The sequence below is a fragment of the Sceloporus undulatus genome, chromosome 4, assembly GCF_019175285.1.
Source record: "Sceloporus undulatus isolate JIND9_A2432 ecotype Alabama chromosome 4, SceUnd_v1.1, whole genome shotgun sequence".
NCBI lineage: Eukaryota > Metazoa > Chordata > Lepidosauria > Squamata > Phrynosomatidae > Sceloporus > Sceloporus undulatus.
Window position 1 is genome coordinate 102,110,752 of NC_056525.1, and position 23,422 is coordinate 102,134,173.

General features: G+C 39.1%; 1 protein-coding gene across 1 annotated transcript in view; it reads right to left on the reverse strand.

Annotated features, from left to right (window-relative positions):
• The window catches only part of COL24A1 (collagen type XXIV alpha 1 chain), a 225,307-nt gene that overhangs the window by 23,378 nt on the left and 178,507 nt on the right, over nt 1–23,422 (reverse strand). Inside the window, exons 38-47 of the mRNA XM_042463503.1 lie at nt 21,679–21,732; nt 21,367–21,474; nt 18,590–18,643; nt 16,486–16,539; nt 15,170–15,226; nt 9,650–9,703; nt 8,415–8,468; nt 8,197–8,250; nt 2,438–2,491; nt 776–883 (exon numbers count right to left, since the gene is read on the reverse strand). Coding sequence (XP_042319437.1) covers nt 776–883; nt 2,438–2,491; nt 8,197–8,250; nt 8,415–8,468; nt 9,650–9,703; nt 15,170–15,226; nt 16,486–16,539; nt 18,590–18,643; nt 21,367–21,474; nt 21,679–21,732 — 651 coding nt within the window. The remainder of the gene's footprint in view (nt 1–775; nt 884–2,437; nt 2,492–8,196; nt 8,251–8,414; nt 8,469–9,649; nt 9,704–15,169; nt 15,227–16,485; nt 16,540–18,589; nt 18,644–21,366; nt 21,475–21,678; nt 21,733–23,422) is intronic.

Below are 23,422 nucleotides of genomic sequence, written 5' to 3' on the forward strand. Positions count from 1 at the left end.
GAGCAGGAAGACACGCAGGTTCCCTTGGCACTGACCATAAGTTTGGGGCTCTCCTGGAGCACGGCTTGGTGCACTGCTGCTTTCTCTTTAGGGTGGGCTTCCTGCAACTTTGCCAACTCTGGGGCAAAGCTGGGTTAACAGGGAAGACCCACAGTATTTCACTAGAAGTTGCTGTGCATCGTGTGAGCAAGCAGTACCAGTGTTGGGGTGGCAATGGGTTTTTTTTTGCCCATGCAGACAGGGCTGCTTCCTATAGAAATATATATTTCTATTCATTAATTAATTAACTTTGGCATTTTATAAAATTGCATACACAGATACTACATCTCTAAATAAAAAATCTTCAATTAAAAAAAAATAAGATCTCTAAGTTAAAAAAAAAGATCTACCAGTAAACATCTGCACTAACTATTTAGAGAAACCTGGCTCCAGAGTAAATCATAATGGAAATTGTTTCCTTGGGATCAAAGCACAAGGAATGCAGAAAATGACTAAAATCTTGTCTATGGGTTTCCACTGAGGTATGTGAACTCCTTTTGCACATTTGGTCCTACACCACAATGGTACATTAAGAAAAAGTAGCCACAAGAAGAAAGTCTACAATGTGAATTCTTATTAATGCTAATGGTGCTGACCCACAGGGAGTATTGGCATGACATAGCTAGTCACTATGTAATTCTCTTTTTTCACTTGCTTACATATGTTAGTGAAGCTCGGTTGTAATTTTAAGACTTAAAAGGAAACTAGTATGAATGAAGATAAAACAAATACTCACAGGAAGGCCCTGTTGTCCTGATAACCCAGGCTTTCCAGGATTCCCAGGACTACCTTCTGGTCCAGGATAGCCAGGTGCACCTTTCAGACCTACAGGACCAGGCATACCCTGGAACAAATTGGAAATTCATTTGATCAGCCTTGAAAAGTAACATCATTATTTGAAACTAAGCTACACAATTCTGGTTTAACACAGTAACTACAGTTTTTCTACCCTGAGTTGATTACACAATTTTGAGAACTAATGCGCTTTTTTTGTTGTTGTGTGCCTCCAAGACATTTTTTACTTATGGTGAGCCTAAAGTGGACCTACCATAGAATTTTCCTGGCAAGTTTCTTGAGCGGAGGTTTGCCATTGCCACCCTCTGAGACTGAGAAAACGTGACTTGCCCAAGTTTTTTATGCTCAAGCAGGAACTAAACCTTGATCTCCAGAATTGCAGTTCAAAACTCAAACCACTACAACATGCTAGTCTTAAATGAGATAGAAGAACATGATATTTGGGTTTCCCCTTCTTCTGTTTAGAGAAATAATACTATCTAAACTTTTTTTTCTCTGACAGCCAGCATGATGTAACAGTTTGAATGCTGGACTATGATTCTGGAGACCAGAGTTTGAATCCCTGCTCAGCCATTAAAACCCCCTGAGTGACCTTGGCCAAGTCACACTCTCTCAGCCTCAGGGGAAGGCAAACCTCTTTGAACAAATCTTGCCAGTAAAACCACACGATATGACCTGGGGTCACCATTAGTCAGAAACTACTTGAAGGCACACCACAACAAGATAACAAATATTAATTCTGTGTCAATGAGATACTGAGAGAGCTATGATGCCTTTGCAAGAACAAAAAGAACCTATGTCCATCTTCCCTGAGCTTCAGCCACTCATTCAGTCATTTCTATGGTAGGAGATTTAACAGTTGTATAAATTACACTTTCCAGCCTAACTAAATTCCATAAGATGTTAGCCATATTTTACACAACCAAGCAATTTTAGAAAAAATGAGAAAAGGGGAAATAGCCATGAGACTTTGCTAGATAAAAGACTGCTGAAAGTATGGCAGACTCTCCACCACCCAAAACTGATGTTCCATTATGGCATGTTCAAAGGCCCAGCTGGAATAAAGATTTAAAAAATCAACAAAATGTATGTGTCTCTTCTTTGAGTAACTTTGCACAACATTCAAAACAGCAAAGGTGTTGCATGATAGGGAGCTCCAAATTTGATCTGAGTTAGGGAATTTGCAAATTTTTGTTCTAGCCCTAGTACAAAACGGATCTTTAAAAAATCTCTTTAGAAAGTTGTACAGTCCTCAACATATGCATTAAGGAATAAGCCTTATTGAACACAGTGGACTTACTTGCAAGTATATAATTTTTTTTATCCATCACACTTTAAATTGCCCACTGGACACTGTATAATATGTTAAAAACATAAAATACAACAATATAATAAAACTATGACAAATAAAGATGAAATATGCTCACAATACAATTAGTTGCACTGTTTATTCCACCCTTTGGGTGAGACAAGACCTTTCTTCCCATTGCATTAACCATTTCTCTTTCATGTCACTTCCTGGACCAAAGACCCTGAATTTATGTTGCCTGCTGTCTGAAATATACATGCTTCATGAACAGAACAGGGTTTTTTTTTTACTTACAGGCAGTCCAGGTTTCCCAGCTTGACCACTCACTCCTTTTTTTCCAATTAAACCCTAGAGATTTCAAAATATTTGTTAGCTGATACGACAGATGACATGAAACAGTAGAGTAGGGGCATGCATTTCTCTGGCAAGGAGCTAGAAATATGACCTTTTAATTCAGAGATGGGTCATGCCCCCCCCCAAAACACACTCCATTTAAGAAAATCTAAGATTTGACACTGGTTGAGTATTTGGGGGCCGGGGGGGGGGTCATGGCACCCTCTAAAACACACCTGATTTCAATAAAATCTAAGATCTGACACTGGCTAAGTATTCTTTTTTCTTAGCTATGGAGTATGTTCAAGATCCACATTCATTTACAGAAACAGATTAATATTTTCCCCACGTCTTCTTTTTGGAGTGACAGTCCATTGGTGAAAGAGCATGACTACTGTAGTCTCAAAAGCATCTGATTAGTTCACAATTCAGAGCCCTCTTCTGATCAGATGGTACTTTACCTTGTATAAAAGTCAGATTTTTGAAAATACGTATTAACTTTCACATGTTTTCAGACTACAAAATTGGGTTGAGACTGCAACCAAGTAATAATATAATTTCTTATGACCCAGCTACTCTGAGAGAATGGTCCAGTTCATACAGAATAATCTTGGGTTTGTAAGTCATGGTTTACCATTCAAGAAGTCACATGCCTATAAACTTGTCCCTCCCCTCTTCTCCTATTAATCAGCACTGTTAATCAGTCAAGAAAACTGTGGTTTAATCCCTGTTTAGTAACCAGAATCTGGAGCCATTTATTGGTCCTAGATCTTTTTCTATCTTGATTGCTATCTAAATCAAGCCACTTAGCCTCTGTCAGTTTCTATAACAGGCTTTTCTTCCATCTTCCCTTTTTTAAAAAAATCAAGGATGAATATAAATTATATCACAATGTACCATTTTCATTTGAATCAAAAATGCTCTCTGTTCCACATCAGGGTTATAGTATCTGCACACAAAAGATGAAACACATTGGACTGGGATAGTGATGTCACACAATTTTCTTTCTGTATTTGGTGGTAGTGGTGGATTGGAAGTTGGGGCAATGGACACAAATAGTTGTTGCGTCCAAACATACAAGATATGATGTATTGAGGGCATGCACCGTCAGGTAGACTGGAGTGGGCAACAATCCCTGCCCATTTCTGTGATATTTAGAGCCCCATCCATTTTTGGTTGTGGTGAATAAAACCTGGATGGTTATGTTCAAGGAAGTAGAATTCTTTTCTAAATCTAAGATTCAAGACCCTGTACACAATTTGTTTTCCTTTGGAAGTGAACTTCTTGTTTAAGTGAGAGGGAATGGTCATAGATCTGAAAAGTGGAAAATTGGATCTTGCAAATTTTGTCCATTCCTAATGCAGATCTGTATTTAATTTTCTAAATTCACACAAAAGCTCTACTTTGCTTTTTAAAAGGGCAATAATTAATATGTTTTAACTTGTTTTCAATGAAGTGCTTGATTTCAACATTACCTCACACAAAGGTTTTTTTTCATATTTAATTCTGTTCAGTATTATATCTTAGGGGTTTTAGCAATATCTTTTTAAATGTACACTGGTGCCTCGGGATACGAAATGATCGGGTTACGAAATTTCCGGGATACGAAAAAGTTGGATTGGCAAAAACTGTTTCGGGTTACGAAATATTTTTCGGGTTACGAAATTCATTTCGGCGCGAAATTCAAATGCTGCAAAGTGCAGCTATAGGCTTTCCAGTGCTAACAGAAAGCCTTTTCGGGTTACGAAATTTTCGGGTTACGAAAGGAATGGCGGAACGAATTAATTTCGTAACCCGAGGCACCAGTGTACTGGCAGAAAGCTGAAATATTATACATTTGTCCCTCCATATTCGCTAGGGTGAGGGGAACAAGACCCTCGTGAATATGGAAAACTGCAAATAACAAAAACACCATGTTTTTACCTGAAGGACACCTCTCTAGGAATCTCTAGGTCCTCCAGTGCAACTCTGTGGTCAATGTCCAACATGCACTGACCATAGAATGGCACAGGAGTAGCTACAAATGGTTTCTCAGTGCAACTTTTAAAGTTGACCACAGAGTTGCACTGGAGAACCTAGACAGTCCTAGAGAGAACATATTAATCAAATCCGTGAATAATCAAATCCACAAATATCAAAGCCAAAAATATGGAGGGATGACTGTATACAGACAGTCTCAATATTATATATAGACAGATAGTCATACACTTCTATCACATCATCCACAAGGTGGGAAAGTGCATGTGGATGAACTTGCTCTAGTATTTGCCCAGTATTTGCAAAATGGAGATGAAATTAAGTGATGCTCAGTTTTGCATTTGTTAACAATCTGAGGTTTATTTAAAAAGAAAGTAAGTTATTCATTACTTTAATTCTTCTTCCATGTAGATAATTATCTGCACAGTTGTTATTTATATAGCACCATTAACAGACAATCAGGTTCAAGTCACAGGCATGAGTTTAACTGCAGTTTTAAGATGTATAATTTTTCTTTAAACTTTCTGATTGTTAAAACTATTTTTAGAAATAAAGCTGTGATATAATATTTCAGCCCAAAGAACATAAATGAAAAGTTTGAAATTAAACTGTAGAGGCTGGCTTTATTTTTGAGTTAATTTTTGTTGCCATATGATGCCTGCATTGCCAGAACTAAAGCACCTTATGATTCTGGAAAGGTTTTGCAGACCCTATAAGATATGCAAGTTAATAAACTGTGGTTTTGCTTCAAGTCACATATTATCACATATCCCACAGAAAACTGTTTTGCTGGACCAAGACTTGGTTGAAAGTTGAAGTCTGAAGATGCAATGGGAATATTAAAAATTGTTTTATATCTAATTCTTTAAAATATATTAAAAGTCATTCTGTGTTTCAATGGAACACATCGCTGGCAGATTTCACAGTATCCTCAAGTCAAAAATACTATTTGGAAGTGAAACATTTATACTTAGTTATCTGGAACTTAGTCATCTCTCCTTGTGCCAAATACATATGCATTGTGGTATAGCTGAACTATCTTTTCAAATGAGTTCAAGTGGATTTTTGTGCAATGGCCACAATCCAGAGAGCTGCTTTACTGCTTGGATTTCACTTGTGGGATTGTAGATTCTCATCCTCCTTTGATAAAAGTCCCGTCCCCACTTGCCACATCACTGCTTTTGAAATCTGCCCAAGTTCCAAAAGTGACCTGCAGGGGGTACTGCTGTTCAAAACAATGTAAAAAGTTTGCTTTGCATATTGTGTAGTTCTCTGGATGATGGCCTCTGTCAACCTAGATGCAATTCCAGATCTGGATTCCTGAGTAAGCTTCCTTTAAAGGAAACAAGATCAAATGATTCAAGTATGTCCAAAAAAAAAAAAACCAGCTTAAAAAAAAGAATATGATGAAGATGAATGCCAGCAAAATAATAAAAAAAAAGGGGGGGGAAAGAGGGGAAAGTATTTAAAAGGCTTGCAGACATGAAGCCAGAAAGGCAATTATTCATACATGCTTCTGCCTCATCTGTCTCTGATGTCAGTACTCAAAGATCTAAAGCTGCTTATAGTTCTCATCTAAGAGCTGCTGCATACAACAAATCCAGGGGCTATATTCATGCTACTGGGACAAGATCCTAAAACATATTGGCTAGGGAGGCCCTCAACTCCCATCCTGGATAATGAGTTGTGAGGTATGAAAAAGAACTAGTGTTCCAGAATTGCTATTAGCATTGTTGGAATAGTGGTGTTGATCTGGGTGGCTGGTGGGGATGCCTCTCCTCAATCCCAATGCAATAGAGAACATTAACAGGAGAGAGAGAGAGAGAGAGAGAGAGAGAGAGAGAGTGTAATTGATCAGGATTGCTCTAGGAGGAGGGAGAAAAAACTTTAAAATTTCCACTCCAGTGATCCTACTCCCCACTCCAGTGATCCCACTCTCACACTACCCAAAAGAAGGAAGCAGGTAGAGAGGTGAGGCTTCAACAAGGTATGTATGTGATGCATGTGCAACCCCTGACCCATCACCTTGTGACCATTAGGGCCCAAAAGGTTAGTACTGCCAGCTATGAGTACCAGCATTTGATCTCAGCCCTGGCCTCAAGAAATCAGCACTGTTGCTACTCCCACTTCTTAAGCAGTGCTGCCAGACAGAACATCTAGAATCATAGAATCATAGAGTTGGAAGAGACCGCACGGGCCATCCATCTAAAGGAAATGAGGCTGCGGTCCTCTTAAGCATTACAATGAATCCTGTCTACAGGTGAGTATCAAACTGCAGGAGGGACCCATCTCCTAAGGTTGATTTTTTCCCAGGAGCCCACACAGTTTTGTGGCAGTCCTGGGACAGGTGGAAAGAATGGCCAACTGGATTTGGGCAGGGATGGACTTTTGCTGGTAGATGTAGATGGGGAAATTTTCTATCTGGTCCACCATGTGGAGGTTAAAATTGTTCCCCTGGTATGCATCCCTCACATTTGGGCTTTGGACTTATCACTCTTTCTTTCTTGGCTATGATACAGTTGGTCCTCCATATCCATGGATTTTGTATCCACAGATTCAAGCATCCACAACTTGAAAATATTTTAAAAAATCCAATAAGCAAATCTTGATTTTGCCATTTTATATAAGAGACACCAATTGACTATGCCATTGCATTTAATGGGACTTGAGGATTCCATAGACTGGATTTCTACCAATGGTCAGGTGGATCCAATATCTGATTACTGATTCATCTGTAATCAGTAAGGTTGAGGCCTGATAAATTCAGTCATCTGTATTCTTTAACTGCCTGCACACTGTTCTGCTACTCACTGCTAGGACTACAAGCTTGCAGATATAGCTCTCCTTTAAACCATTTATTTTATATGAATTCAGACTAATGGGAACAAGGAAGAAGGTGTTTCCAGAGATGCTGTCATTATGGAGACCCCTCCCCAGAGCAGTTTTTCTAGGCCAGGGTGCTGTAAAAGAGGTTGGCAGCAAAGACTTTCATACATTCAGATTCAGCTTTTTATATTCTGTGCCATGCCATGCCATATTCTGATATGCCATTTACATGTTATTGTATGGGCCACTCGGGTCAAATAAAGCCACATGAGACAGGCACAATCCTGAATAGGTTTCAGATGTGAAAAAAGGGCTGGTCAGAAAGGTCTTGTTGTCAGAGAGACAAAACTGCTGGACTTCATCCTTTTCCAAGGGAAGAATGCTCCAAATGCTTCAGTAATATAAGGTATTCTATACACTGTCACAGAATATAATGTGAGATCATTAGTAAAGGCCCTGTTATGTATCCCATGACCCCTTGAGTCTAGGCTGGTGGGTACCCATGACAGGGTTTTCTCTGTAGCAGTTACACTAACTGTACTTCCCTACTGAGGGAAGTGAGGCTGGCTCCATCCTTTCTGAGTTTCTGGCAGGCAATGAAGACTGTGTTGTTTTGTGTGGCCTTTAACTTTTAAAATTGGGAGTGTCCATTCTGGCTTTTTAAAAATCTATTTGTCCAGTTTTTGAACAATTTTTAAAGCACAGTTTTGACTCTTTTAATTGTTTTAAGCTATTTATTTAATTTTTTCAAGTGTTTTTGTTAATGTGTGTCACCTCAGCAGCTCTAGTGTGTTAAAAGGTAATAAATAAATGCCATGAATGTATGAATGATATGTAGGCTGATCAATAAACGTGTTAGAATTTAAAGTATCACTAACTTCAAACACCTCTAAATATATATTTGTTTTTCTACCTACTTGAGATCCTCTCTCCCCTTTTGGTCCTGGTTCACCTTTTTCACCTGGCTCACCCTTGGGGAAAAACAAAAAGTAATTTAAAACAATCACCAGCAAATATCAAAACTAGTAGGGGTGAAAATAGGAATCCCCCCACCCCCAGCCCACCTAGGAAGTACAATTTCCCCCTTGCTGTTGTATAAAAACAATGAAGTCAACCCTCTTTACAACATACTTACTGGTGGCCCTTGTTGTCCAATAGCACCTATGCGTCCTGGAAGCCCTGTGTGACCCTAGAATAAGAGGTACAACATTTTACTCGGTAGAAACAAATGTTATTAGCAGCTGACAAGACTGCAAGTTTGAGAAGTGCTGATTAGCACTTCAACATGTTGTTTTCACTGCAGATATCTCATTGGGCCTTTTTCTTCTAGATTTACCTCATTCATGTTACTTTGACCTAATGTTTCCATGGGAAGTGATTACGCTGAAAACACATCTTTTGTTCTATGCACGGGCATATGTCCTCAATAAATTTGGCCCCTGCCTTCTATATAGCTTGCTCCTTCTAGTTTTTGCTGGTGTAACACAGCTGACATGCTTTTATTTCGATTCTGTGCCTATATTAAACCTACTCTGTAAATTTTCAATTTAAATCTTAAACTACAGCCATCTTTGACATTCATCTATTTATCATGTCTCTTTCCTGACTTTCTTCCAAAGAAGAGATCCCTTTACCTAATATAACTTTACAGAAACAACTCTGTGAGATAGGTAGTGACCTCCTGAAGACCATTCAGTACATTTCATAGCTGAATGGAAACCTGAACCCAAGTCTCCTGTGTACACATCTCATACGACACTACACAGACCTATAAAGAAAGGATTATATCAATAAGGTTTAATCTTATTCACCTAACCAGTTCACAGATCTTTACACAAAGTTTCTTTGACTTGACCTTAATATATCTGACTGACAGGTCCTGTTCAGACCAGTCATTAAGGCCAGCCTGGTGGTGAAGTCGGGGCATTATGTCCACATGACACATGCCCTGACTTCGACTCCAGGGTGCCAGGATGCTGCACGCCACTCCACACGGCACATGGCATCATGGCGCTCCTCTGGCACTGCATTAATACGACACAGCGCTGAAGGAATACTACCAAGCTGTGGCAATGCCACTATGGCGCCCTTTTCAGGGCACAAAAAGGAGCTGCCAGAAAGGCCAAATTGGGGCTGCAGCATAAGGCTGGTGTAGCCCCAATCTGGCTGAAACAGGGGCTGCTCAGTTCTGATTAACCTATAGTATTCCTGTGGAATCCATCCCTATCAGGATTTTTTTTTTTTTGTGTCAATAATCATCTGTTCTGAATTTGGTCTTAAGATGCATTCAAAGGTGTCTGAGGGATAATTATCTGTTTAAAATAAACAACAAAACAAGTTACAGTGAAATGAAAACTAATTAGTATTTACCTTGTATCCTGCATCACCAGATTCTCCTCTCTCACCACGTTCACCAATAGGCCCCTAGAGATACAAACACAAAGATCCCAGGTTGTTTAAAATTTTATTTAAAGTATGGCTACATGATGGGAATTTTTTAAAAAACAAATGGAATAATTAAAAAAAATCCAGCCTTCTCCATAAAAAGGAAAGACAAATTGGGACATTTCACAAAACTCCATACCACCATTCAACAAGAAAGATCTCAGAATTTTAAGTTGTGCTTCAGCTAACACAGATGAATATATACATAACCAATGCTATCTATTCCTATAATAAGGGTATCTAAAGTTTGCGACATAAGCATTTTTAAAAAATAAAATAAAATCAAAATGAAGTTTTGACATAACAGAAGCTTCAAAGAAATTAGCACACTTAAAACCTAGCACTTAAATAAAATGTTGAACTTACTCAAGCAGTGCTTCTCAATTTTTAGTCCTTTGGACTTCAACTCCCAGAAGTCTTAGCCAGCATGACCAATGGTGAGGAATTCTTGCAGCTGAAGTCTCAAACTTCTGGAGGATCAAAGTTTGAGAACCACTGTTCTAAGGTGTTTCATGTACATTACCTCAATACTCCATAGAAAAGTTCAATGTATAGGCTAGCTGAAAAATATTGTCTTGTTAAATCCATGGTTGAGACCAAGAATGAACATGTTATTTATTTGTAATTGTGGTCCTTCTGTGGTCAGAACTTATAGTCTTGTGCCTGTGCAAAATCACACTTGAAATATTCTAGAGATGTGTACAGTACCTTTTGACAAGAATCTCATTATGTACATCTCCACCATGCACACCTAGGCATGCCCAAAGAATATTAATTGAGTTCCAAGTCTGCTGCAAAAACAAGCAGATATGAATGAGGGGAGGAGGGCAGCTTGAGTGAATTGAGAGATGACCACTCAAAGAACAACAATTACAAGTAAGCAACCTGTTGTTCTTTGTGGCCTTTGTGACTAACACAAAGGGGTCAGCAGCAAGCTAATTTACCATAGATGGTCTTCCTCATCAAGAAAGAATGGAAGATAGAACTATATCTGCTAACTATATCTGTCATCATGTCCAAACAATGTTTGGTAAAAGTACTTGGCTGTAACTATGCTGTAACCCTGCATCATTTTGGAAGAAAGATTCTATACAAAAAATAGGAAACCACTTCTTGAGCAGAATGGTTACAAACTCTTTCAGGTATAAGCACTCAGTTGAGTTTGTAAGTCCACTTGATAGCTTTCATCAGCTACTTAAGCAAAATGTCGTGAAAAGGAGCCAAAGTTTGTTGGCTCAATGGAAGGAAGATGAACTATCCACATATAAAAGCAATAGTCATTTGAGATTCAAAGGATAAAGGAGAGTTTAGATGGAGTTGTCAACTTCTGAATGAAGGCTGGGAAGGTAATATCTTGTGGCAATTGGAACTGTGACAGTATTTGCCAAAATTAGATGTTGGGATATGGTATTCTTTCTAAAGTATCAGATATGATGGATTGCTAGACATAGAATCCACTGGAGTTTCAGGGTGTTGACATGAAGTGTCCTTTTGCTGGTATTCCCTGGGACATTGCATGAAGGTGTTGACAGCAGGCATCCTGCCCATCTAAGGAAATGCTATATCACAGACAGTTGAGGCTGCTGGACAGTTGAGGTTCAGTATAAACATTCACCACTTATGGCCCCTTTGCAGGGAGTTGAAGCAATTTGTGTCAACTGTACTTATTACTGGTGTTGTGGCCTCCATGTCATTTTCAACTTATGGCAACCCTAAGGCAACCTTGTTTCTGGGCAAAATTTGTCCACAGTGGAGGTTTGCTTTTGTCTCCCTCTAAGTCTGAGAAAGTATGACTTGCCTAAGATCACCCAGTGGCTTTCCATGGATGAGTGTGGGATTTGAGCCCTGGTTCAGAATCATAGTCCAAAGCTTAAACCACCTCTTGTTGCCAAAATATGCCAGGAACCAGTGTTTTAGCAGTCAAAGAAGAAGACTTGAGTGCTGAGGAACAGAAGTCATGATTGCTATGAGGCCCAACAAAGGTGGAATAATATGCATTGATGAAGTGGGTCAAGCAATGTTAAGTAATAGCTGTCAAAGTTGCAGCTTGATCTACAGAAAGAAAGCCTTTTGCCTTCCAAGAGTCTATGCATTTGACTATAATGTAGATAGCTGGTAAGGAGTACATTGAGAATTCTCCAGATTCACTCAAAGGCCAAGTTTTTTTAGGATGAAAATCCAGGTTACAACACAAGCAATATGGCCAGAAGACAGTTGTCACTAAAGATATACTGTATTTTCTGGCGTATAAGACTACTTTTCAACCTAGGAAAATCTTCTCAAAAGTCGGGGGTCATCTTATATGCCAGGTACTTTAGTTAATGATGTAGATGTGTTCCTAGACATTACTTCTTCAACAAACAAACTGAGTATCGAAAGCAGAAATACATGGAAAAAAGACAGTTATTTTCCTACACCACAAAAATGAAGAACACTTGAATAGGTTTCAGCAACCTTTTTATTCAAAATTAATACTATGTAGGTGTGAAGCGAAACCATCTGGTCATGTAAGCCTTGAATAACTAAACAAAGATATTTTACACTTTTTGAGACAGTTTACTCTAAAAAACATAGCAACGTTTTTTTTCTTTCACCAGCCTCCACTCCTGTCATGATTTCCATTTTGATGGCCAAACTGATAGATCTACTACACTTTGAAATGTTTTGGCAACTGCTGAAGTAAACTCATCTCTTTTTAATCTCTGTTCTGTTGTTCTCTCTGTGTGTGCTTTCAAGTTGTCTTTAGGCTTATGGAGACCCCATGAATTTCATAGTGTTTTCTTAGGGAAGGAATACTCAGAGGTAGTTTTGCCAGTTCCTTCCTCTGTCTACAGCATCTGGTGTTCCTTGCACATTCAGTAAGGGATTCTGGAAGTAGTTGTCTGCCTTGCTAGCTGTAAGCAGGAGTAGAATTGGCTAGAGTAAAATCCCACTTTCTCACAGCTCAAGACTTGTTTATTGTATTTGAAGCAGACAAGCTCTTACAACATGACACTGATTGTCTATCTTTCCCAAGGTCTCCATCAGTTTCCCAATGCTCATACTGCTGAAAAGCTTCCAGCTGGGCAGAAAAGGAAGAGAAACATGGTGAAGAGATCCTTTGCAAAAAGGACGTTTGCTTAGTAGGAGCTCTATAATGGAAAAACATGTACAATTCTTGTTCTGAGGAAAAGACATACATTTGGTGAATACACCCACGTTCATACATTCGCAGCACTGCTGATAGGCTAAACATAAGCACCTGAAACTGAAACATGGTCATTTCCTTCCTATTTCTTTATGAAGTACAAAAAAAAAAAAAAAAAAACTGGATTGTTGTAACTGAATCCTCCTAGAGGATGCATGACCAAGGTGAATAATTATTAAAAGTAGAAATCATTGGTGATGGGTTGTCAGTTGTTGAAATGGCAAGAAAGTGTAGGCTTCATAAGTACAAAGAACAGCTATAGGCAAACTGAGTTGGCAAGAAAAAAGATGGAAGTTTGATTGTCAAAGCATTTTATTAGATGAAGGAAGAATCCAGCACCTATGTTGCTTAAAGGGCTACTTCTGCCTTGATGACAAAGCAGATGGAAGTCTTAGAGGACTGTTGCACAAAAACTGACACAGACATATAATATGTTTTTTTTTTGCTGCTAAAAGGACTGGGATTGTGCATCAAGTCCCATCTTCTGTGCCTTCAAAGACAGTTTATTACATAGCTGATTCTGGCACTGAATAAGCCCTTGCCTTTGAAAGGAAAACCTATGAGCATTTTCCTACCCATACAGTCTTCAACCGAGCATGATGGAGCAATTGCTTCTCCCATCACTTGGGTAGCCCATTATGTAACATGATGAACAGTGGACAATGGACAATGCTGATCTAATGGCCTGTGGGATAGTGTCTTCCTTTTGAAAGTCCAGTTCTCAGCACCACAATTTAAAAAGGATGTTGAGAAATAGGAGCGTGACTTTTGGACTGGCACCAAAAAATTGTCTTTAACCCCCCTCTCTCTGAATATTATCCATGACAAAGTACTTCATCTGAAGACTTCTGTTCTGTTTAGAAATACTCAAGCACTGTTATCAGAGAGTGTGAGGAGAGGAACAAATTCCAATAAAAGGGCAGGCAATGTCTGCAGTTCCTGATGCTGTATAACAGTAAGTAAAATGGTAGATGCAGTTGAAGGTGGTACTACTGATGAAAAATTGAGTAAGTATGATTATTGATGTGAAGACTGATGCCACAGGTGTCGGAGCCAATGAAATAGGGAGCTTGGGTACATTGCACTTTGACCTCTTTCTTCTTATGCTTCTCCTACTCCCTTTCCTTAGCTAAAGAGGAAGAAGAGTGATATCTGGGCCTGTGCTTTCAGTGGAGTTGTAGAAACTTGTTGGATGTCAGTGAAAGAGAACAATGCAAAGGCAATAGAACCACTGGAGTGGGTGCCACATAGATGGAACACTGCATTGGTACTATGATGGAGGCTGAAGCCATGAACAAGGAAAATGAAACTGAAAAAACAGGACTGATGTTAGGTAATAATTAACTTCAAAATAACAGACAGAAAAGGAGGCAGGGGTAGAGGAGCTTTCTGAACTATTTATCAGCTCCCGATAAGGTAAGTGGAAATGAACAATGATATTTTTGTACCTTGGTCTTGGTAGATCACACAGGTTTTCACTTTGTGCTCCATTACTCAAACACAACAAACATTTCAGGTAATCACCATCTTTCCATCACAGGACAAACACTTGTTATAGAAGGCCCTAAAGGCCATATAGTCCTTAAAAGGCTTAAGAAGGGGAATCAAAAGTCAGTCTAGAGTTGAAGACTGGAAAAAACCCCAAGGGGAATTCCAATTCAGTGGAGAAAACCAAATTTTGATAAGCCAATCTAAATCAGAACAGAGGGAGGAAGTGAAGGAGGAAGAGGGGAAGTCAGGCATGGAAGCTATTCAGCAGTTGAGACTAGGAAAGTCAACAACAGATAACGTTCCTTACAAAATTTCTCTTGTAGTGGGTAAAAAGGTATGCCCAGGTGAGACATTCCTGCTGAATGCCATTCAGTTCTAGAAAGCACCAAGTTTGGCTCACAGACTCAAGAGTGCTTTCTGTGAATCAAAAGAGTTAATGAGAAAGAAATTTTGGTTCCTTGTCACAATATATAAATTCATAGCATACAAATCTATTATCCTTTTATCAGTATGCAAACTCTTACTTTTTCAAAAAAAGCTGCTCAAATCTCAAGGGGCACCAGGAATTGGTAGCAGTCTCCAAACCACAGTGTCAGAACTGTTACTCTACATAGGTTTTTTTTACAAATGGAAAAGAATTGACGCAATGAACAGTGAAAAATAAGGAGAAATTTATGCAAACTAATTTATACTCATTTCCAAATTATATCCATTCTGTACTCTTTTATACAACATGACTATAGTTTTCTGGATAAAGAAAGACCTACTGGTTCACCTATGGGCCCTGGTGGTCCTAGTATTGTGTTGTCTTCCCCAGGATAGCCCTAAAATGAAAAAAAGCAACTGTTTACTTGTGATGATGCTTGAGGAAGTTGCTAGTAAGCTAATAACAAGGAGTGTAAAGAATACTCATCGTTTTCCTATCCTAGGTAAGCAAGAGTGTCTTAAAACATCAAGACACCCTGCTGATAAAATGGTTAACAACTATAAGATTTCCACAAAGCAAGTTATTTTGCCAAATTTGTGCAAAAAAATCATTTATAAAGACAATTTGTTCTTTGCAAAAACCCTAAGTTATTGTGCAAAAGCAGTTTACACAAACAATTTTAAAATATCAAAAATTTTTAATAATCAGCATAAAATGCACAAAGACTCTCATAATTTCCCACACCAGGGAGAAAACATTTGGAATTCTTCAATCTTGCATGTGAGAATGAAATAAATGTTTTACCTCCTACTATTAAGCGAAGCACATATAAAATATATTCTTCATTATATATGCAAAGAGGTACTATTCAATACACATTAAAAAATGCAAAGGTCTGTGTAACCTATCAGTAAAATCAGTAAACAAATTTTATTCTACTTTGATAAATTTGATACTTTGTTGTTGTGTGCTCTCAAATTTCCGACTTATTGGGAATCTAAGGCTATGATGGCCAACATATGGCATGTGTGGCACGGGTGACATGCAACGCCATTTCGCCCAGCACAGGTCATGGAGAAGGAGGAACAGACATGCGCCCACCTGTTGCTCCTCCTTCCTGCCATTTGCCGGACTTCAGCTGTGTCTTGGAGACAGCTGGAAGCTGAAAAATGGTGCTGGGGAGACGGGGCCATAGGTGTGCACTCGTTGCTCATCCTCCCGGAGACAACTGGGGGCTGGGAAAAGGGCGGGAGGAGGAGGAGTGACTGGCACATGCCCATTGCTCCTCCACAGGGACCTTTCCTGGCCCCTAGATGCCCCCAGAGGGATAGCTGAGGGTCGGGGAAGTTTGGGGTGGAGCAGAAACAGGCATGTGCCTATTCCTCCTCCTCCCTAGGGAACTTTCCCAGCCCCCAGCTGCCTCTGGAGGAACAGCTGGGGATTGGGAAAGCTCAGGGAGTAGGAGGTATGGATGCGTGCCTATTCCTCCTCCTCCCTGGGGACCTTTTCTGATCTCTAGCTGTCTCTCAGAGAAGAATCAGGAGCTCTTGAAGAAAAATGATCACTTTGTCAGTCTTCATGATTTGTAGCAAACAGTAAGGATCCCTGTCAGTTACAATTTTTTCTAATATATATGCAAGTTCCTATTCTAAATACCTTCTCTCCTTTCGGTCCTGGAGGACCAGATGCTCCTGGTTGCCCTTGGTGACCCTAATAAAAGAAAAGGAAAAATTCAATGTAAATTCCAAGCCATTTCAACATTTTTTTTTAAAAAAAAATCCTTAGTTGGACAGATATTTTTTTTAAGACTGGCAGATGACAAGGCTTGGGGATGGTTTCAATGGGCCCATGCTAATTAGAGCCTAATAAAGTATAATGTTTCTTTTAAAAAATATTTTTATTAGAATTTTTTAAAAAATTGAAAAAAAAATCATACATCATATATTATCCTAATCATACCATCACAACTTTACACAAACACAAATACATATTTTCAAACATACATAACACTGTCTATATTATTTTACAATCCTAACTTGTCATTTCATATATTTGACAATGGTGGCCTTTATCTACTCTTTTCTTTATAAAACTCTCTACTTCGAACCCTTCTTTCCCCCTCTCTTTTCATCCACAATTCTTCCCTCCTTAACTTCCCTTAACTTCCTCTACATTACTTAACTTCCTTTTCCTTCTTACCTTCTTTCCCCTTCTTCTTCTTCTTCCTTATATCTCATTCTTTCTTATTACTTTCTTATTTCTCTATCTTCCCTGACTTTATCAAACTTCAGATTCCCTTCACTCACCATCTATTCACATACTCTTACCTTCAAACACTTTCTTACTCCCTCTACAATCATTCCTTACTTCCTTTCCACCATTTTCTAATTTGTTTCCCCCCCCTCTAGTATTGGCTTTCTATTACTAACATGTTGTTGTTCATCACATCTACTTAAGTTGTAATAGTCCCGAATCTAATTTTTCTTAAGCTCACTTATATAGTTTATTATCTTATTTATCCTTATACTTTATAATTATGACCTTTCCATTTTACAATCTTATTCCATATTTGTCTCAAATTTATACTTCTCTAAAATTTGCTACATGACTAAGGTGTTCAGTTTATTCTTATTTGTTATTAATATAACACTTATTCTCTTAATAATAATAATAATTCCAAAAATTTTAACTTAAATCTTTCTTCTCTCTCAAAAGCTAATATTTTACCCTTATAAATTATTTTTTCTATAAGTTCTTCACTATATTACATTCTTTTTTTTGAAAGACCTAGATAAATGGAAAGATGTGTAGCCTCCAGCAGGACTCCTTCAAAGCAGCATGGAATTACCATCTCAAAAACAACAGGAACAACAAAATCTGTATGTACAATCTTTTAAACTTCTAGGAACAAGAATCCTACTTTTTAACTAGGGTTGTCTACTAATCAAATGTTCATTTATAGAAACTTGCACATGATCAAAATGGCCACATTGTTGCCTTTTTGTAGATACAACATACTGGGAATCTTCCATTCATACTTCCTGCAAATTAGGGTGTTAGATTCAGAGACTTGTAAATTCTCTGGAAAAGAGGCTTCTTCCACTTATTCTCCCCTATCCTTTACACACAACATAATTTCTGCTGTAGCAAGCAAGTGTGCTTCAGAGCAGCAAGTGCAGGACAAAAGAAGAGGACAAGGAGGGCAAAACAGAAAGAACAGTGTTGGTTTCTGAGCACTGCCTAGTGACTGAAATCTCCAATGACAACCTGGCAAGCACCAGTAGCATCACTAGGGGGATGCAGGAGGTGCGGGCTGCGCTGGGTGACACCACTGAAGGGGGGGATGACACCTGGTGAGTGTCCCCCTCCCTGCCATGTGCCATGGCACACGATAGGGAGGCAGAGGATTTAGTTCCCCTCGCAGGGAGGGAGAGGGCCCAGCAACCCCCTGTCTCTGCCCTGGGAGGCTTGAATGTCCCTTATCCCTGCCCCACGTTGCTTTACTTTACCATGTGGAGCAGCAACGAGGGGGGGGGGGCTGCAGAGCAAGGAAGGAGGGGCCTCTTTTGGCTCTGCCCCATCCTGCCCCCAGAACCTGGTGACACCCCAGTGTGGGATGCCACTGGCAAGCACCACAACTGTGGTGCAATATACACACAGATAACTACGCCTGCCTAAGAGGAATGATACATAGATGGCCGTTAACATAAAGTAGGAAAATCAGACAGACATGAGGACATGTTCTGGAAATATATCATACCCCATAACCTGGAATTCCTGGTTCTCCTGTAGATCCCATTGCTCCTATTCGTCCCTGAAAATTATAAGCAGCAATAAACATATTTCATTAGTCAAGCTGTCAGTGCACATAACACTTCTGATTCAGGAAAATACATGAGGCATGCTGAAAACTGAATTAAACATATACAAATCTCACTAAATTCAAATAGAGAGAACCAAGCACATGCTCAACTGCCTAAATACAATCTAAACATGCTTGCCTATGACTGATTCATAACCATGGACATTCCTTTCTACATCATGGAATATTTAGGCAACAGTCTAGCAACTCTCATGGTTGAAGATGCAGAGCAGGGGTAGGCAACCTGTGGCCCACGGCCCGGATGCGGCCCGGCGAGGCCTGGCCCCAGCCTGGTCCTGCCGCCGATTGCCACCGGGGCCTTTGGCCTCTGCGCGCAGGGGCAAGGGGGGCAATTGGTCTATAGACGCCTCAGAAACATGCTTTAATTTAACATTTTTAAAAAATCAGCAATTTTTTTTTTGCGTGTCCTCTGCTTTTTAAAAAAGTGTCCACCATTTGAAAATGGTTGTCCTACATTTGTCCCTGGTTATTTATTATTTAAAATTTTTTAAATCATTTAATTATTTATTTTTGGCTTCGCCCCCCCCCCCAGTTGTCTGAGGGACGCAACCCGGCCCCCGGCTCAAAACGGTTGCCTACCCCTGATGCAGAGTATACATTTATTACATGAAAACAAACAATAGACTAATTTATAAGGACTGCTAGGAAGAATTCTGACATCTGTCTAACAGACATTCAGAACTGATGCATTTTAGAACAAAAAGGCCCAAGGCCTTCAGGATATTTCATTACAAGGAATAGTTATACAGTAAATATAATTAAAGGACCTATAATGATATCCCACTAGAAGTTGATGAAACAAGTTGCAGTTAATCCTTTGAATAGGCTTTTTTAATTTGCCATTTACAGAATACATTTGTGTAAATGCACACAGAGCAATGTGTTGTTGTTTAAAAAACATCTATAGGGGGAAAATCAACAAGAGTTCATACAAATACATGACCAGAAAACTTGGGTGACATAGTGGGAGACTTAGGTTGCATCTGTACTGCACTGCTATGGAATTCTGGAATTTGTGGTTTTGTAAGATATTTAGCCCTCTTTGTCAGAGAGCTCTGGTGCCACAACAAACAACAAATCCAAGGATTCAACAACATTGAACCATGGCAGTTAAAGTGGTGTCAAACTGCAGTGCAGATGCAGTGCATTTGCAGATGCAGCCTAAGACTGAAATCCCCATTTAGCCTTGAATCTTAGTAGTGCCCCTGCCTGAGTATACCATACAGATTTGATAAGATGGTAAAAGAGCAAGAGAACAACTTCACAGGTCCTTGGAAGAAAGTGATGGATGTAATATGCAAGCATGGTATCATAATAGTTTGTCTTAAAACAGAGGAGAACGGAACATGATCCTAATAGTAAATTAATGGAGATGAGAATAAAATCCATCTCTGGAAAGTACCCCAATAATTGGATTACAGACTCTCAAAATGGGCACTGGCATCCTTCCTCTATGCTGCCTGAAGAAACAGGTTAACCTTGGCTGTTGAATATGACATACTGTAATGTTTGGAGAACTGCTGGATGGAAACATTTGGAGAATTTACAAATCAGAGACAGCTCAATAGTTGTCTAACCAATCATTATTTTCCATGTATGTAATGGCATACAAAAATACTAAAACAAGAAAAGTTAATAATCTGACCAAATAGTAAAAACACTATCAAACCAGTTATCATACTAAAATCCTATTAAAATTTAAAAGTTTAAAATCATTTAAAAGCACAACAGGAAAGTTAAAAAATCCCGCACAAAGGCACCCTATGAAAATTGATTCTGTGCAATCAATTAAATGCCCTTTTGAATTGAAAGGTCTTTTCCTGCTAGTGAAGAGAGAGCAAAGTGGGGGCCACCCAGCTCCTCATGGAAGCAGGGTGACCAGACATCCTCCTTTTCCTGGACATGTCCTGTATTTAAGCCTTCTGTCCAGGAGGAATTCCAAAATGTCCTCCATTTTGAGCAGAACTAAGAAGCATGAATTTACACATCTGTGAGTGTTTTTAGCTTTTATTTGGTAATGCCCTCCATTTCTCTTGAATGTCCTACATTTTACGGTGATTTGTCCTCCTTTGTGGTCAGGATATCTGGTCACCTTGCATGGAAGGGAATTGCACAGCCTGGGAGAAGCCACTGAGAAGGCTTTCTTCCATGTCCTCACCAGATGGGCCTGTGACAGTGTTGGGACTAAGGGGCTCGACAGACCATCCTGAAGGGGTGGTGGGACAATACCCTTTTCCTAGTCGGATTGGGGCTGCGACAACCTCACACTGCGGCCCTGATCTGTCCTTTCAGGGGTGCAAAAAGGAGCTGCAAAAAGCAGCTCCTTTTTGTGCCCTCAAAAGAGCGTCATAGCCATGATGGCACGCGGCTATATGGTGCTCCTTTGACGCTTCATCGTATAGTCACAACGCCAGAGGAGCATCATGACACCACACGCTGTGTGGAGTGGTGCGCAGTGTCATGGTGCCCTGGGGGTGGACTCAGGGCGTATGTCATCTGGACACAACACCCCGACTCTGTCTCCAGGCCGGCCTGTCAGGCTGGTCTGTACAGGGCCTAAGTTAAGAAACTCTCTTTTTACATACATAATTCTAAAGCTTCTTCAAACATATTTCATATATAATTATAGGACTTCCTATAAACACTGTACCAACCAGAAAGCCCCTAGTTCCTCTTGAACCCTTTGGACCAATTTCTCCACTCTGGCCAGGATCACCTGTGACTCCAATTTCTCCTGGGGGGCCATGTTGTCCCTTTTCCCCCTATTGGGAAGATGGAGGAAAACAGAACAAAATAAAAATATTATGCTAAATGCAGGCTGCACAGGTGAATCAATATAGTTACAAACTTCTATCAATATTCTTTTCTAAAATTGGCAATCTGTCCATTCATTAATGAAGTATAGTTCCTCATTAATAAGGAACACTTGCAATACAAATTCATACTAAAGAATGAAGATGAACTACCTTTTTTCCTGGACGACCCCTTTGACCTGGGCTTCCTGGAGTTCCTTCAGGCCCCTGGAGTTATTTGTTAGGAAGGAAAAGAAATCTGAGATCATGTTTAAATTGTAGTGTAAATTTAATCATGTTAGAAAGGCCCTTTAAAATGTTATTAAATGTGGTCTTGAAAACATTAGCATGATGGTTTCATGCTGTAACACAGTGATATCATCTTTAGGAAGATTTTTTTTATCAAGACAGTGGAAACTGCAACAAAATATAACATGTCCAGACAGAGAACAACAGCTGGGGGATAAAATAGATTTTGTGTTCAAGCCAAACACTCCATCTAGCAAAACAATATGTTTGAACAGGAAAGGACTGAAGTATGTCAAATTCAGGTCAGAGACAGCTCTCCAATGATGTACTTCTGTTAGTGCCGCTCTTGACAGTAGATTTAGACATGCAGTATATTAGCCAATTGCTTCCTAAGTCAAACACAAAACCAGATGAATAAGAAAGCCTACATGTTTTTCCATGGCTATCCTCTATGGTTTTCACAAAGTAATCTAGGAAACATTCAAACACTCTCATAAGTTTTGGGGAAATCCTTTGGACGAGAGCAAAATTTGCATTCACTTTGTGCAAGACAAAGGCTCAAGCACTTCAACAACAAAATTGTTGTTGTTAACTACTTTTGCATTGATCTTGATTCATAGATTTTCAACAACAAATACTTCATTCCTTAGTATAAAAATAGTATTATGGCTCACAGACATCAAGTGATCTTCTGCCAACTGAGTTAGCTCTTTTCTTTCAGAGTTAGAGTTGCCTGGGTTAAAAACCTCAACTACCAATTAGCAAATTTCATGGAATGAATCTATAATGGGATGTTTTTCTTCTTTCCTGCTCATGAATGACATTCCTCTCTCTCCTTCTCCCAGTGCTAAACCTTCCATGGCACCAATATTCAGTAATATTTGAAGCAGAAGGGTACTACTTCAGATAAACATTTGGTTTGTTCTTTCTTTTCTCTTACTAACCATAACCATACTGGTTCTCATCACTAGCAAGCCATTACAATCTTTTTCTCAACCAAAGTACAGGATTCAAAAAGTTTAAATCTGTTTTGGTGGTTTTTTTTAAAAAAAAAATTGCTGATATTCCTTGTACATTATATATTAAGTGGGTGGTTGCTATGTTTTCATAATTCTGTTTAATTTCCCATCCCAACATTCAGATTTTTATGGCTACAAGAGACAGTAAAGTAGGGATGGAAAGAAGCTGCTGATTGTCACATTATGAAAACAAACACTGTAGCCAGAGCAAAAAGATTCTCAACAGACATTTTATAAACAGCTAACTTTTGGATTAGACTCGTTAATTGGTTCATAACAAAACACTGCTATTATACTTGACTAAGAAAAATAAATAGAATAAAATGTGTCGCAGCTGACCAGATTTTGTTCTCTCTCTCAGTGTTTCTTTTCTTTTCTTTTCTTTGCAACACATTACTTAAGAAAACACAGCAGAATCTTTCTGGTTCATGAATCCTGTGTCAATCACAAAAGTACTTCACCGAGTAACTAATTTGCACAATTCCTAACTATGTCTCATTTAGTTTAGCCTTGAGGTAGGGTTGTTCATACATCTGTTTCAGAGTTCTAGGAATATTCGTGTAAAACCCCAGTGGAGTCTGGAATGGATAGTAGGAAATACAATGTTCTAATTATACCATGTTGTTAAATATTCTGCAGAGTTTAGAAAT